Raw genomic sequence first — 18080 nt, forward strand, 5'->3', positions numbered from 1 at the left:
GGATAGCTGGTTTAAAATACTGTTTAAACCCAAATATGCTATCTCCGGTTCGGTGATAGCTAGAAGGCTGAAATTTGGCCACCAGGTGGTCACACCTCCGGCATGATGGCATGGCAATTTTCAGCCCTCTCAGATTAACCGAACGGAATATTTTTTATATGTATAAATTGTTATATGTTTATTGTATTTCTCTGCCTACTGTAAAGCCTGTGAAAGTTACTGGCCCATCAGGTATGCTAATGGCCAAGAGGCGCCTACCTGTCTGTGGAGCAAGCTCCGAACGAAGGATCACTCCCCCAGATTAAGTATGCAGGGCGGAGAAAGAGCAGGACATGGCTTTTCATGTTAAGTGCCATATTTCACACCTCTGGTCAGAGTTTCCCGGTCCAGATTTCCAGATGGCAGACTTTGAGACGCCAACATTTTAGTGTGGGGCTCGGGAAATAGGACTCTGACTGGAAGGATGTGCGCAGGTGCCAAACACCTGGGAGCAGTTACCCTCCTGCTTCCCACGTGAGCTGGCAAGAGGTAATTGAGTCCAGGTAATTGTTTTCCAATACCTGAGACCCAATGTTAAGGGATAGAGACTAAATCCCATATAACTGATTGCAAGTATGAACTGTATCCTGTGCTGGATGAACTGCTAGCCCTGTGTCCTGGGCTATTTCATCTTCCCCTTCCCAAGTAAGTGTTATATTCAAATTGTTATTTGTCCAACATTGTGTGTCCACCTGTCTTTTAAGGAATACAATCTCTTTATTATACCACAGTCGTATTCAATTCAACCCAGATGATAAGGTGTATGCTATAACCCTGACCCTACTGTGACAGCGAAGCGTAGGGACTTCGAGATTCGGTCACTATACCGGCCGTCTCCATATCCTTTAGTACATTCCGCACATCCTCCACATCTCGGGGAGCTATACGCCAGGATCTTTCCTGGAACGGAGTGTCATCATTCAGACGATTCGTGTGCTGAGCGTTGCGGCTACATCCCACGTCCATCTCGCTCGTAGAGAACACTTCTCGTCGCTCTCTCAACAGAGCACATAGCCTCTCTTTCAACTCTTCCTCCAGTGGAGATTCCCCCGAAGTCAAACTGCAGTTCTTCTGCCTTTTCCCCCACACTGGTAGCATTGACTGTCACGATATCGTCCACGGGATCCACTGGGTATATCTTGCCCAGCCTTTGTCCTACTTCAAATGACATGGTGTGCAAGGAAGTATTCTGAATAGACACTGTAATCTTCTTAGGGATGTCTGATTTCCACTCACATACTTCGGGTATCATTCGGTACCCCCAATGAAGCTCAGACTCGGGGAAGGTCTCTATGAAAAATATCTATCGGTTTCCTGGTGACCGTAATACTTGACCAGCGCTGTCATGTGTCTTACTCCCCCTGGTGGAATCTCCACTACCCTCGTTCTTGATTGAAGATTTCGCCATACTCTTCTTGAGACGCTATCCGATAGCATTCATCCTTTAGTCCATGGGCTATTTTCAGGGATGACAACGGCAGCTCACCGGCTTCATGAAGATACGAGCGAATCACCGACATCACAATGTCTGCATTCGTGCCTAATATGATGGGTGCACTGGGATGTTCTCGAGCCTCGGGGCAAACCAGGGCTTCCACTGTCATGGGGTGTGATTTATTAGTGTTCAACTGCAGGATATCAACCTTGACTGCCACTGTTCCGTCTATGGGGTAATTGTCTTTTCTCAGCCCCCACAATGTCATCTTCTCTGCCGACTGCAAAGGAAGGTGGCTGAGGTGCTGATCGTAGAATGGACGATAGATGATAGACACCTGAGACCCTGTGTCCAGTAGCGCTGAAGAGTAGACTCCTTCCACGACAACTCATATGATCGCAGTGGGTCCTACTCTACTGTAGACATCGGGGGGAAGTTCATCTTCTGTTTGGACCCTTACTTCTCTTCCACTCTCTTCGGGTAAGGACTGGAACATAGTGAGGGTTTGCTGTGCTCGGACCGAAAGGGATTTGGCACTGATGGGAGATCTTTGCCGTTTTGGACACTCTCTACCGAAATGATCTGGTCGTCCACAGTGGTAGCATGTGTGTTCACCATATTGTTGTGAATTTCTGGGTGATCGAGGCATTGGCCTAGGACTCTCAGCGGGAGAGGTTTCCTTCACAGCAGGAGTCCCCATGGATTTTTGGCGGGATACCTCTTTGGTCTCTTCCTTACGCAAATATTTATCCTTCTTAGGAATATGTAGTCTAGTATGGGCCTCATGGACTTTACCTCATCCAGTAGATCTTCTAACGAAAGGGGCTCTCCTTTCATCAGGGCACATCTAATCATGACCACGATATGGTGTGTGGGTATAGCTCCTCGTAGAAATTGGGTGCGTCGATACTCATCCACAGGTGATGCGGTAATGACTTTACGGGAGCGTAGGTCCCACAAGACCAGTTGGAGTCACTGTATAAAATCGGATTGGTCTTCTTCGCCTTTCTGTCGGAGATTGTAGTACTTGGTCCATAGTTCACTCACGTCGTCTTCCTTTCCGTAGGCCCAAATAATAGAGTCCATCATTTGTTGAGCCTTGATCTCTTCATGCTGGTCCTTGTACATCTTTATCGTGGTGGAAGCGGGAGGTCTTAGACATTCCATTATTCTTTGTCGTTTAATGGCATCAGTACAGGTCCATTCGTCTAGAACCTGGGAAGTATATTCCTTCCAGACTTCGAATGCATCTTCGCCGGTAGGAGTGGGCTTGACCCCCGAAAAGATTCTTAATTTGCAATATGGCTGTGGGGGTGGAGATTCAGACTTGGACTCACCCAATTTCTGTATGACCCTGGCTAGCAGTTGTATATCGCCCATCCTAGTAGGGCTTGAGCTCATTATACTTCAACGACAGTTGGCACAGGATGAAACACTAACGTCATCTCCGCAACTACTTTCTGGTGGGGAGGATGAAAAGCGCATAGCAATCTCTTGCAAGTCAATACTGGGACAACAGGGTTGTGACTTAATCTGCATTTCAGGATAGATAATCGGGCACACACCTGTTGGAGCCCCTGGCAAACTTAGGAATTGGGGACCATCTTCCTCACATATGGCGTGACCAACATCCATTATTAGAGCACTCCATTGCAAAGTGGGGTCATACCTTCGCCCTATGACCCACGTATGAGCTAGCTCGGGGAGTTTACGAACATGCTCCTGAATCAAGGATACACAAGCAGGCACGTTGCCTACGGCCACCAAGTGGTTGGGAGTCATGCTAAGCTTCAAGGCCCATGTGTGGACCTCCAGCCTTGAGGGCACAAACATTGTGGAGAAGTAAATAAAACAATTTGGAATACTGAATAGGACACCCCAGGTCTGGAATCTCAGCAGCGCCTCCAAATATAGCCCTGTTTCCCCTAGAACACAGGAAACTAGTAATTGCTGCTCTTATACCTGTTGGCTCCAGGAGCCTGAGCCTCTGCCACGGAGAGCCTGGGGTGTATACTTACTCTGGTGCAGCGCCTCCACCTGTGAGGGATCCCAGAAGAGTGGAAGCAGCCCCTCACAGGACACAATAATAAACACCCACACAGTGTAAAATAATGCAGCCTTTACTGTAGTGCAATTGAATAGATCATAGAATTACTCTCCCTTATGAGTAAGATACATATACACAAATACCACACGCCTTGCAGGACTTACTCTCCTGAAATGCTACCCACCACCGTGTCCCACACCATGCCCAGAGAAATGTGTATCTCACACAGAGTCCCCAAGCATTCCACAGTATGTTAAGTCCCTTGGCCACTAGTCCTACAGTGTCCCCAAAGAACCCACCCTTATAGACGTGATCAGTGCCTGGGTATAGACCGGTATGTTGGTGCACTTGTTGACCTTTACCTGCCGGGCGCGACAGCACCCGGTCTGATGAGGCTTCGCAAAGGATCCGCCAATCCTCTCTCTCCCACACCGACGTCATCAAGTTGATCCCACCAAGGCAATGTCTCTGCAGTCTCTTCAGTGAGGCCTGATCCCAAACCTCTCTTCAAGGAGTTCAGCGTCTGCAGTGTCCCTAATATATCTAGGTACTACAGGGATCCGTTCCCTAAGCTATGGCCTGTCCCTGTAGCAGCCACAAGCTATGGTTGACTCAGGGCCTATTTTAGGCCTAGGGGGGATATATACTTGCCTAGTGTAGAGGCTTACTTGCCCTCCACATGGACCCTCTGCCCCCTACCTCTCCCTGTCACACTCTGCCTGCATGCTCCCTGTGACACACTTCCTTATCCTGCCTGCAGCACTTCTCCAGCTCCTAAAGGCTCCCTGGCATCAGGTGGGACACTGCTAAGGCTCATGGGACTTGTAGTCCTTTCCCAGAGCCTTCCCTTATTGGCTAGCATTCGCGTGCTTTTACACTGCGCATTCGCGAACTAGAATGGCCACCGCTCTGCGCATGCGCGAGCTTCTCTAAGATGGCTGCTCTCTCTGCAATCACCTGAGCCCCCGGCGACGCGATTGCCATCTCGGCACACACCACAACCTCCCGCTGCACGCCCCCTCTATCGAAGCTCATGACACGCGTGCACGCGCATCCGCACGCCCCCACAACCAGCCGCAACTCTACTGACCGAACAGAGGTAACATAACAAAGGGGCATAACCTCAGAGAGGGGGAAACTGGTAACAGGTGTAAATGCCTGGTCTCCTGTGACATGTAGTTTATAACTTCAGACTCTTGCCAAGTATAGAAAGGGATTATGGGTAAGAGATTGGTTCAAGAAAATGTTTAACCTTTAAAATTGCATAAACTATTGTTCTCCTAAAACAAGGGTGAAGCTTTGTTTCTTCTACAATTCTGACACACCCAGTCGACTAGGACTAAGGAGTTAGAAAGAGTCAATCCAATGTAATGTTTCTATAAGCTCGAAAATATATATATATTGTAAGATATATATATATATATATATATATATATATATATATATATATATATATATATATATATTGTAAGATATTCCTTCTGTGCTCAGTTAGTCAACTCATCACAGCTAGAGCCTTGGACAGATTAGGCTCACTCTGCCTGCACAGATAGAGACATGAATAAACATTAAAGAAGACAATATGAAATGTAAGCTTATTTCATCTTCTACATGTTAGCATTAGATCTCCCCATCAGATATTCTCTAGTGTTTTGTTCTGGTTTCAAAAGGATAACATAACATTTGGGAATAAATATACATCCAAAAAGCCCTGAGCCAGAAGCTAACATTGCAAATATCTCAACAGTCACCATATATTTGCCTTTTGTGCTCAGGTAGGCTGGGATGAAGGAAACCCAAACACTACAGAACATCAACATGCTGAAGGTGATGTACTTGGCCTCATTGAAGCTGTCAGGTAATGTCCTAGCGAGGAATGCTACAATGAAGCTCACAGCTGCCAGAAGTCCCATATAACCAAGGACAGAGTAGAATGCAACCAAAGAGCCTTCATTACATTCAATTATTATTTTCCCAACCTCCGAGTTCATGTTAACATCCTGGAAAGGAGCAGAGATGGACAACCAGATCACACATATCATAACTTGAATAAATGAGCTCATTATGACTATACCATGAGCTATTCTGGTCCCCACCCACTTCTTCAACCTGCTCCCTGGCTTGGTGGCTGTGAAGGCGATGACAACCATGACAGTCTTGGCCAGTACAGAAGACACAGCCACAGTGAAGATGATACCAAAAGAGGTTTGTCTGAGTATACAGTTTACATCCATGGGACGTCCAATGAAAAGTAGAGAGCACAGGAAGCTCAGCATGAGGGAGCATAAGAGAACAAAGCTGAGGTCCCGGTTATTGGCCTTGACGATGGGAGTGTCCCGATATCTCACAAAGAGCATCATGACCATGACAGTCAGAAAGGAGAGAAGCAAAGAGAGGAAAGATAACAATTCACCCAGAACATCTTCAAGAGATAAGAAATCTGTAACTTTGGGGATACATCTGTTCCTGTCTTCATTGGGCCACTGATCCTCCGGGCATGGTGTACAGATTTCCACATCTGGGGAAACATTAGTAATACTCAGATCTTTCAGAAACATATTTAGTGTTATACGGAAAAATATCGGTGGGGTTGCAAGCCCGGTAATAAAGGGTTTACCCCCTAGGTGGCAACCCCTACCATCGTGCAGGAGACGAGGGGTTAATGTAATTATGTGTGATAATCTGTATGCATTCCCATGCTTATATATATATATATACATATAGAATTGGAGATATGTGCCTAAAGGAGGCACCAAAAGATCCCTTTTGGAAGGCGCACAGCAAAATCTTATAGTATAATATGGTCAGGGGTGAATAAATGTGTGCATAAAAATAAAAACGTTTTATTAAATGTCTTTATTAAAAATCTTTATACAAATAGTATTGTGTAGTGTAATGTGTATGACACAGATAAAATAGACTAGGAGAGTCTATAGTACTACTCAGGTACCCTAGTAGCTACCAATGATGCATTGTGTTGATCAATACACTGCGCTATATGCGCAGCAAATAATCCTGCTAATAAAAATAGCACCACTCTGCAGAAATTTCAGTTATCAACTGCCAGTAGTAAATATGTAGCATTGTTCATCATTGGTAGCTACTAGGGTACCTGAGTAGTACTATAGACTCTCCTAGTCTATTTTATCTGTGTCATACACATTACACTACACAATACTATTTGTATAAAGATTTTTAATAAAGACATTTAATAAAACGTTTTAATTTTTATGCACACATTTATTCACCCCTGACCATATTATACTATAAGGTTTTGCTGTGCGCTTTTCAAAAGGGATCTTTTGGTGCCTCCTTTAGGCACATACCTCCAATTCCAGTAAGATTCACCTAAGATCAACCAAGATCCAGCGTCACCGGTTCCGGAGTGTGAGGGGTTAACTACATCGTAACGAAGGACCGTACCCTTCTTCCAGAATTTGTTTGAGCTAAGGATTCCCGAACGAATCCTGTAAGGACATTACGAAAGTATCAGTGTTCATCAAAAGGTTTGATCAGAAAGGAACCCTTTATAGTTAGCACTCAAATGTCACACTTATTATAATGATGGACACAGTGGTCCCGCAGTGAAATACTGCTTGTATGTCTGGTACTCCCGAATCACCGAGGATATCAAAAAATAATAAAATTGTATTAATTCTACATAGAAATTTAAAAACACAGATACATTGTTAAAAATCCCTATAGTCATGAGGTTAATATGTGCAGGTCAAATAGGGTAAGTACAATTGACTGTTCAATATATTGACATATCCTGACATCCAATTGTCACAGCTGTAGTTAGTTAAATATATATGGTATAATGTATATACTCAATCACACGACAGGCAGGCTAGAAAAATGCTCATATACCAAATATCCTTGCTGTAGTGTATCTTAGATAGTCTAAGAGCTCGGTAGTGATATACAGTAGGTATGAGATTCCTTAATGGGCAACTCTAAATTTGTTCATTAGATGTGTTAGTCTCTATATATCACATGAGACAAAAAGGAGTAAATGCCTTTAAACCACATTCGCCGTATATATCTATTGTTGTCCAAACAGAGGTCTAGATATTATAGTGCATCACAGTAAAACACATCTATATACAGCGGTACATGTATACCTGAATTGTAACCTATTGGTCACTGCCACTTGTATAGTATAACCTAGTATATCGTAGTTAAACCACTTTGATATAGATCTCGCATAAATAGCCCGGTATCCAAAGTAGGAAAAACACAGCGGTCACTTGTACCATAGAATGTATCTAGAGCTATGTTAGATATTAGGATATAACATAAACTATCATGGTTGTAGCCACTGATCTGCTCTATCTAGTGGTACAAGTGAGTTAAAATGGTGAATGTATATATTCTCAGCACGATACAAGCCTGCCCGTAGTTCCTGCTGTGAGGATGTCGCCACTCGATGACGTCACTAACGTGACGTCTTACGTCCCGACGCACGTTTCACGTGTTTACCACGCTTCATCAGGGGAAGGAGGGATAAAGAAATTATGTCCCCGGTGCAGTTTTTATAGCCCCAGACGAAATAAAATGATTCAAAACCGGGATTGTAATTGGTGGAATCTGAATCAATAGGTTCGTGTCACACCAGGAGGTAGACCGAACTTAAAGGTGTACTAGCTCTCTTGCCATGTCGGATTGGAGTATGTTATTGCGGCTATACACTACCGACACGCTTTATTGCGCATCGGCCAGATCCGCAAGCCGGGAGATTTCCCGGCTTGCTAGTGGCCGCCCCTCGGCGTGCCGCGCGTCATAGACGCGCGGTCACGCGTCTTCGGGAGCCTGCGCCCCCTGCACGCGTGTCCAGGGCTCCCTGAGGGAGCCCTTGTGTCCCGCGATGTGGGGGACGGCGGCAGGGGGTTCCGGGGGACCCGGCGGACCCGGCAGCGGTAGGGAGAGCGCCCCGATCGGAGGGCGCTCTTCCGCTGCTTCGGCGCGCGCCCGTCACCCTCGGGCGCGCGCCAGGCTACTGCTGCGGCCAAGAACGGGCAAATGCTCGAATAAACTTGGCCGCAGCAGTATGTCCAGTAGAGGTATATAATTTAAAATAAGGTAAGTATGATAGTGGATGTGTTTTGTCATCTCTTACAGTATGGTTATTGTTAAGATATTAATTATGGTAATGAACAGGAATAAAAAGATCAAATCTGTCTTGTTTCCATTCATTGGTGTCCTGTCGTTGTTAGGCTTATTCACATCAGACATATGTCAAAGTAAGTATTATTGGTGTAAAAGATGTTTAATAATATCCCACTGCCGATGGAATAAATACAGAATTAGCAGTATTGGGCGATATGTAAAGGTGATAAGTGGAGATTATTGCAATTAGGGTTTAGATATAACCATCATAATCTTGTCAACACTAACTAAGTGATCCTCTATCTATAATTGTGTTATGTGTTGAATATAATTAATAATATTACAGTGTTAGATGTAAATAAATACTTAACATCCATGAGAAATATTATTTATATAGTATAATAAAGTGATGTAGGACTGTGCTTAAAATATATATAGAGAACCTGCCCCTAATGGTCAATGCAGGTCTAGTTAACGTCATCATTAAATCTATAGTGTATTATGTGTAATGTACTGTGTAGAAGTGAATGAAAATCAAATCAATTCCACAACCTCTATATATAATTAATATGTTGTGATATTAGTGTTAAATATAAATAAACAAATAAGTAACATCCTTGAAAATTATTAAATATTGAATAGTGAGTGTAGTGATGTAGGACTGTGCTTAAAACATATAGAACCTGCCCTAATGGTCAATGCAGGTCTAATTAACGTGAACATTAAATTAATAGTGGTTATGTGTAATATTTTTAAAGAGTGACCCAATTTTAAACAGCACACTCCCAGAGAACCCAAAAATAATTTTAAAAAAAGCACAAAACCTAAAAAGTATCGTTGCTCCAAGTGCCTTAAAAAAGATAGAAACAAAAAACAAAGGATGGCTCCAAAAGTTGGAGGGCTTTTTTGGTTGTACAACGTGCAAGGCAAGTGAACATAAACAGACAGATAAGAAGAATTTTATGTGCAATGTAAATAAAGAACACTTCAAAATAAAGCAATATATGAATTGCCACAGTGACTATGTCATATACTTATTAGAATGCCCCTGTGGACTACAATACGTGGGAAAAACTAAAAGAGCCATCAGAACACGCATTGTAGCACACCTCAGCAACATCAGGAGAGGCATACTAACGCATAGTGTGTCCAAACACTTTGCCAAGCACCACAACTCAAACATTAAAGGTCTAAAATTCCCTGCCATCGAACATGTGCAACAACATTGGAGGGGTCGCAGCAGAGATATAGATCTGAGCAGACGTGAGATGTATTGGATACATAGACTAAAAACTTTAATGCCCAATGGGCTTAATGCAGAATTTGAGATTATCCCATTTCTCATCTAATACATTGTCTGCCCCTTATCTCTTTGCTGCGACCTCTCCCTCTGACATTATTTCTTCAGTTACATATCAGGTGTTTCTCCTTGTTTTAACTATGAAGTATTGGGTCACTTATTAAAAGAATAAATAGGTTTTTATATATATTATCATGAATTTAATTATATATTAATCATGAATGTATTTAATTTTTAATACTTTTGATGTATATAAGTGTATATTTTAATCAATATTTATATGTTACTAATCCATTCTTATACTCTTCTCCCCTCTCTCTCCCTCGTTGCTCTGTGAGTACATAAGACACAATCAGCTATGGCTCCCTATAAATAAATTAGCTTAGTGTTATGATTAGATTTCTATTTTTATTCACTTAGATGTTGTTTTTAAATGCTTAATTGTATCACCATTGCGCCGTTTTGAACACTGAGTTATGTACCAGCTTTATTGGAGAACCAGTGTGCCTTTTAAATTTATTCAGTAATAATTAAATTGTCATATTAAATTGTTTAATTGCTTATTTGTCTAATTGTTTAGCATATAAATATCCACAGCTCATTAGAGTGCTATTCATTGCTCCTGAGGAAGTTGTCTAGCACAACGAAACGCGTAGAGCCACGTTCTTTGCTGCAGCTGCTCTTTTCACTGAAGGCTCCAGAGTTGCCGAGTTCCCTCACCGCTCCCCTCTAAGACCGGATGTCGTCACCCTAACAGCGGATGTGACGTCAGACGCCATCTCCCACCCGGTCGGTTGTGAGTTAAGGAGAAGACCCTCGGTGAACTGTTCCACACTGAGCCGGCACTCCATTTGCCTCAAGTAAAACCTTATGTGAACTTTGAATATGTACACAATGTGAGTACGATTCTTAAAGCTTTACTGTTGTTTTATATATAAATTTTATGCACGATCGACACTATGGTCTGCCTTTCTTTTGCATGCCTCTGATCCAACCACATCCACTGACGTCTGAGCTGAGGTGCTGATATCATATGCTGTAAACCAAGGCTGTTGTTCCTGAAGATCCTGACACCTTTCTACCTATTGTGTATATCAATGCTTTTTACCATTTGACCTGCTGTAAGTAGGCATTGCTATAGAGCCAAGACGTACATGCTTTATCCAGATTGAAAAAACCTTATTGCACTATTGTATGCATTTATTTTTTATTTTTCATGGTGTATCCCTGCTATCTTCGCTCCCTCCCCATCCCGGACGAGCTACTATTGAAAGGAATCTGTACATATTACTGGAAGGTTGAGAATTTGATCAGTGATCACCTTGACACATTTATTTTGAATTTTATTTTTTGTGTGCACTATTTAATCACAGATTGGGTGTGGTTAGAGCCGGTAACAAATCACTTTAAGTTCACTTAATATACTCTGTAGAAATTAATGAAAATAAAATCAAATCCACAACCATAAATTAGAGAGTATTGTGAGTTAGTAAATTGGAGAAATTCATTTCTGTGAAAACCTTTTCATCAACCTGATCAGTAATTCACATTATGCAGTAAATAATATATATAGTACAGTATATTAATGTAGGAGTGTTATTAAGGTAAAATGGCCTGCCCACTAATGGTCAATGCAGGTCAAATTTAGCTTGTAACTAGTGATGTGTTATATGTAATATACTGTGTAGAAATGATTAAATGAGAACCATATTCAATATCCATACATAATATAGTCTTATACATACTTGGCAGCATTAAATAAACGGGGAAAAAATAAACCCTTCGTTTAATCCCAGTGGTGCCATAGTTTGCAGCTGGAATATCCATCGACTCTCCTGTTGTAAAAGTCGTTGGTCCCAGTTACCACCTCTTTGATCTCTAGGTATATGCTCAATACCACAGAAGTGCATTACTTTAGTGTCACCTTTATGTTGTTCGATGACATGCCTCGCAACTGTGGTATCTGTGGCATTCCTAACACTACCAATATGTTCTAAAATCCTCGTCTTTAGAGGTCTGTGGGTTTTACCCACATACATAATGCCGCAATCACAAATCATAAGATAAATAGTTCCGCAGGTGAGGCAATTGATAAAGTCTTTTATCATATACTTTACATCCTTCTCTGAGTTCATGAATTGTTTGGTAGTGGTCATGAAGGGACAGGCCTTACATTTGGCACATGGGAAGGAACCACACGGTTTAGTACCTAGCCAGGTCTTAGTCTGATTCTTTTCAAGATGGCTGTGAACTAACCTGTCTTTAATGTTTGTATTGCGTCTGTATCCTGTTGTAGGTTTATCTCTGAGAACTTTACATAGATCAGAGTCTCCCAGCAGGATATGCCAGTGTTTGTAGAGGATGTTTTTAGTAATTTGTGAATGACTATTATATGTTGATATAAATCTAATAACTTCCTCTTGAGGAAGGGTTTTTTTAGGTGCCAAAAGTTCATCTCTTGGGGATGTTAATGCCCTATAGTATGCTTGTTTGATTAGTTTATTGCTGTACCCTCTTTGTTGAAATCTACTGGACATATCTCCTGCTTGTCTGTTGAATTCTTTCGTAGAGGAGCAGTTTCGTCGCAATCTCAAAAATTGTCCTATAGGGATATTGTCAGTCACATGTTTGGGGTGATGGCTGTTGGCTTTTAATAGACTGTTGGTCGAGGTTGGCTTTCTGAAAATGTTCGTCTCAACAGTACCACTGTCAGTCCTAGTTATGGTGATATCCAAAAATTCAATTTTGTTTTTTATCACATTGACTTGTCAGTTTCAGATTGAAGTTGTTATTGTTCAGACTATCAATAAAGGCATGCAGTAGTGTCTCTGAGCCCTTCCAAATCATGAAAATGTCATCTATGTATCTGACCCACAACTCTATATGTTCAGTGTAGAATTCGTTCTCTTCTATGAAGACCACTGTTTCCTCCCAACAGCCTAGGTATAAATTAGCATAGGTGGGAGCACATGTGGTCCCCATAGCTGTACCCTGTATTTGGTGATACAGGGTATTGTGAAAAACAAAGAAGTTGTGGGTCAGTACATAGTCCAACAATTTGAGGATGAGATTGTTGTGCGCTGTACAGTCTGTATTTCTTGCTCTCAGGAAATGGGCAACAGCATCCATACCAAATTTATGGGGGATGCTAGAATACAACCCCTCTACGTCGAGGCCTACTAAGATAGAGTCAGAGTTGAGATAGACTCCTTCTAGTTTGCGTAACACATCTGTTGTATCTTTTACATATGATGGTAAAATTTCTACAAATGGTCTTAAGATTCTATCTAAATAAACACTTGTATTAGCGGTGACATTGCCAATACCTGAGACTATGGGTCTTCCAGGTGGAGGTCTCTTTTCTTTATGAATCTTAGGCAAATGGTAGAAGGTGGCAATTCTAGGAGTCTTGATCATCATGAAGTCATATTCCTTTTTAGCAATAAGTTTCTCTTCTAGACCTAGATCTAATATCACTTTTAGTTCGTTCAGATAAGTCTGAGTAGGATCTGTGCGTAGGACAGAGTAACAATGTTTGTCCGAGAGGAGACGTTTAGATTCTTGTATATAATCTTCCTCATTAAGAATAACAATATTACCCCCCTTGTCAGAAGGTTTCACTACAATAGTCTTATCTGTTTCTAGGTCTCTGAGAGCTGTTCTTTCTTGATAGGTTAGATTCTGTGGTCTTTTAGTGCTTTTGAGTTTAATCAAATCTTTAGTAACAAGTTGATTAAAAACAGTGACATTGGGGCAACAATCTACAGGTGGTGTGAATTTTGATTTTAATTTGAGATCTGTGAAGGGGCCCTCACCTGGAGGTCTAGAACTTTCTTCATCAAGTCCTTCTAGATTTTCTAAATTGTTAAGGTCTTGAGTATTTAGGAACTCTAGGGGGGTATTAGCTATTTGACACTGTTTCCGTTTTTTGAAAAATTTGTGCAGTGATAGCTTGCGACAGAATAGATTAAGATCTTTTATGCAGTCGAATAAATCCATTTGGCTAGTTGGACAGAAGGATAAACCATTTGACAAGACGTCAATATGGTTTGGATTGAGGACTTTGCTAGATAAATTGATTATCTGCGTCGTCTTATCTTCCCCCGGGAATTCCTCCTCCTTGATGGTTCCTGATAGGCCCATCTCTCCCTGTCTCTTAGATCTCTTTGATAATTTTCCCTTTCCCCTCCTTGTTTTCCTCTTGTTGTTGGAATTGGAAAAAGGCCTGTGTTCTCTAAAAAAGAGGGGCCTGACCTTTGTGGTAAGGGAAAGGGGATATCTATATCGGTAGTATGGACTTCTCATCCTTGTGCACCTGTGTCTTGTTCTAGATCACTGGCTGAGGTTTCCCAGTCTGTTGTGGAATCTTGTGTTTTTGAGTGTGTTTGCTTAGACGAAAATCTAGTTTTAAACCTAAAGATTTTTCCTTCTTTAAAATCGTCATCATCCCTGATAAATTTCTTCTGTTTTCTCTCTTTGAGGTCTTTTGTGAATTTATCAATATTGGATTTCAATTTATCTTCCAATTCTACAAAGAGAGTATTTGACTGCCATTTGGGTATATCTGCTCTTAGAGTGACAATCTCGGCTTTAACTGCATTCAATCTATTAGTCTCGTAATCTACAAGGAGTTGCATCAGTTGTGCTGAGCAGTTAAGCAGAATTTTTTGCCATTTTGCAATAAAGTCTATGTCTGTTACCTGGTGTGAAGGGGGGAGTTTGACTCTAAGTCCTCTAGGGACCAGTTCAGTTTTTAAATAATTTTCCAAACTCGCCACCTCCCACCAGATTTTTGCTCTTGAGGTGTATACCCTATTCAGTTCTCTAAAATAGCTGTTAATATCTGTTGATGTTCCTTCTTCATCAGGTTTATATGTAGTGGAAAATATTTGTAAAGCCTCATTAAGCCAGTGATCAATGTCTTGTCCCTCAGTAAAAAAATTTGTCATACTGACAGAGATAAAGAAAAAATAGTCTTTATAATAGTGTAGACACCCTATTTGTATAAATATTTACTAGATAGTACGGGAGCAGGTCCCACAATACAGAACAAGGGCTGTTCCAAAACTCACATTGAATACGTGAGTGAGACCGCAATCACCATATGTTTTTATTGTATCTATAATCTATGACAGGTGCTGTAAAGGGTAGATGCACAATAGTATCAGTGTTCATCAAAAGGTTTGATTAGAAAGGAACCCTTTATAGTTAACACTCAAATGTCACACTTATTATAATGATGGACACAGTGGTCCTGCAGTGAAATACTGCTTGTATGTCTGGTACTCCCGAATCACCGAGGATATCAAAAAATAATAAAATTTTATTAATTCTACATAGAAATTTAAAAACACAGATACATTGTTAAAAATCCCTATAGTCATGAGGTTGATATGTGCAGGTCAAGTAGGGTAAGTACAATTGACTGTTCAATATATTGACATATCCTGACATCCAATTGTCACAGCTGTAGTTAGTTAAATATATATGGTATAATGTATATACTCAATCACACGACAGGCAGGCTAGAAAAATGCTCATATACCAAATATCCTTGCTGTAGTTTATCTTAGATAGTCTAAGAGCTCGGTAGTGATATACAGTAGGTATGTGATTCCTTAATGGGCAACTCTAAATTTGTTCATTAGATGTGTTAGTCTCTATATATCATATGAGACAAAAAGGAGTGAATGCCTTTAAACCACATTCGCCGTATATATCTATTGTTGTCCAAACAGAGGTCTAGATATTATAGTGCATCACAGTAAAACACATCTATATACAGCGGTACATGTATACCTGAATTGTAACCTATTGGTCAGTGCCACTTGTATAGTATAACCTAGTATATCGTAGTTAAACCACTTTGATATAGATCTCGCATAAATAGCCCGGTATCCAAAGTAGGAAAAACACAGCGGTCACTTGTACCATAGAATGTATCTAGAGCTATGTTAGATATTAGGATATAACATAAACTATCATGGCTATAGCCACTGATCTGCTCTATCTAGTGGTACAAGTGAGTTAAAATGGTGAATGTGTATACAGAGGCAACCAACTTTATTCTAACTCGGCTAGTTCCGCAAATTTCAGTATATCCCGGTGATGTTCGGTTTTGTATAGTTTTCGCCCGGAGTGTATTGCGTTATTTTCCCGGCTGTGATTTAAGCATTTTATTCCCGCTGGCTGCAATACTGCAATGCCGTGTAAAAACACATGGGGGCGTTTGCGAGCTGTTGTCTTTGAAGCTGTCCCCTATACCCCCTAACATACAGTACTGTACATTTTTATTCATAGTGTACATGTGCATTGGGTCTCCAGAGCTGAACCGCGTTGGTTTCAGGTCGGGGGACCCCCTGCTCCCCGAGATACAGACCCCTTTATGAGGTGCCGGTATCCCTCTGTATTTCAGATCCCGATCACGTGACCGCGGCCTGTGAACAAAGCAGAGGGATACCGGCACCCCCTAAAGGGTCTGTATCTCGGGGAGCAGGGGGTCCCCGGACCTAAAACCACAGCGGTACAGCTCCGGAGACCCTCTGCACATCTACAGTATGAATAAAACACATATATAAATAAAAACTCATTCCTTACCTTAGCGGCTATGTGCTACGGTAACGAAGCAGCATTTCTGTATTTTAATAATATTGTACAGTGAGCAGGGGGTTCCATGAGCCAAAAATTAATGCTCAGGGGACCCCCTGCTCCTGCACAATATTATTAAAAATACAGAAATGCTGCTTCATTACCATAGCGTATAGCCGCTAAGGCAATGAAGGGGTTAACCCACCGTGCCCACTTTATTGTGGGTAGCGGGGGTGTGTGAAGGGTGTATTTGGCCCTTGGTGTGAGTTTAGGACTTGCGGGGGGGTTTCGGGTTCACTTAACCCCTTCACGACCGTAGCAATTAATACCGCTACGGTCATGAAGGGGTTAACCCCTCCCGCTACCCCCCGCAAGCCCTAAACAACCACCGTTGGGGCTAATACCCCCTTCACCCACCCCCACTACCCACAATAAAAAAAACTCACACACACAAAGCAGCCGCCAAAAAAAAATAAAAATAAATCTAAATAAATAAATTAATGAATATAAATAAATACATTTGAAATACATTTTTATTCATAGTGTAGATGTTCAGGGGGTCTCCGGAGCTGAACCGCATTGTTTTCAGGTCGGGGGACCCCCTGCTCCCCGAGATACAGCCCCCTTTATGAGGTGCCGGTTTCCCTCTGCGTTTAAAGGTCCAGATCACGTGACCGCGGCCTGTAAACCAAGCAGAGGGATACCGGCACCCCCTAAAAGGGATGGTATCCCGGGGAGCAGGGGGTCCCCGGACCTAAAACAACAGCGGTTCTGCTCCGGAGACCCTCTGCACATGTACAGTATAAATAAAACACATATATAAATAAAGAATCGTTCTTTACCTTAGCGGCTATGTGCTATGGTAACGAATCAGCATTTCTGTATTTTTAATAATATTGTACAGTGAGCAGGGGGTTCCCTGAGCCAGAAATTAATGCTCAGGGGACCCCCTGCTCCTGCTCAATATTATTAAAAATACAGAAATGCTGCTTCATTACTATAGCATAGAGCCGCTAAGGCAATGAAGGGTTAAGGCAGAATAAACAATAAATACATTAAATACATATTTTTAATGTGTGTGTTAAACCTCCCTGCCTTCACTGTAATCTATGTAAAACCCCCTCCCCCTAATGTGTCTGCTAAGCTTCCCTACCTTGACTAATCTGTGTAAGCCCCCCTCCACTATTGTGTAGGTTAAATCTCCCTGGCCTGTGTTTCTGTGAGTGCAGTGTACTGTATGTAAATGTGGGGAGGGGGATCCCGTGTAAATAACCACACCCACACCCACTACCCACCTGCACATGGCTCCTCCGCTGCTGCAAAAAAGAGACAAAAATGAAAACATACAAAGTAATGTCCCCTAACCCCTTAATCACCATAGCGGTTATTAACCGCTATAGTCATTAAGGGGTTAACCCACCCTCACCCACCACTCGGGATGCCTACATACCCTCCCACACTAACCCCCCCCCCCTGAGGCCTAACCACCCTCACCCAGTACCCACAAGGGAGGCCTACCCACAAACCGTTGGGGAAACACCCCCCCCCTACCCCCAGTACCC

General features: G+C 42.0%; 1 protein-coding gene across 1 annotated transcript in view; it reads right to left on the bottom strand.

The window, feature by feature from the left end:
• Nucleotides 1–5064: 5064 nt before the first annotated feature.
• Nucleotides 5065–18080, bottom strand: part of LOC142466674 (vomeronasal type-2 receptor 26-like) — a 36221-nt gene continuing 23205 nt past the window's right edge. Inside the window, exon 3 of the mRNA XM_075571990.1 lies at nucleotides 5065–6039. Coding sequence (XP_075428105.1) covers nucleotides 5129–6039 — 911 coding nt within the window. The 3' untranslated portion in view covers nucleotides 5065–5128. The remainder of the gene's footprint in view (nucleotides 6040–18080) is intronic.

Source organism: Ascaphus truei, chromosome 1 (assembly GCF_040206685.1).
Source record: "Ascaphus truei isolate aAscTru1 chromosome 1, aAscTru1.hap1, whole genome shotgun sequence".
NCBI lineage: Eukaryota > Metazoa > Chordata > Amphibia > Anura > Ascaphidae > Ascaphus > Ascaphus truei.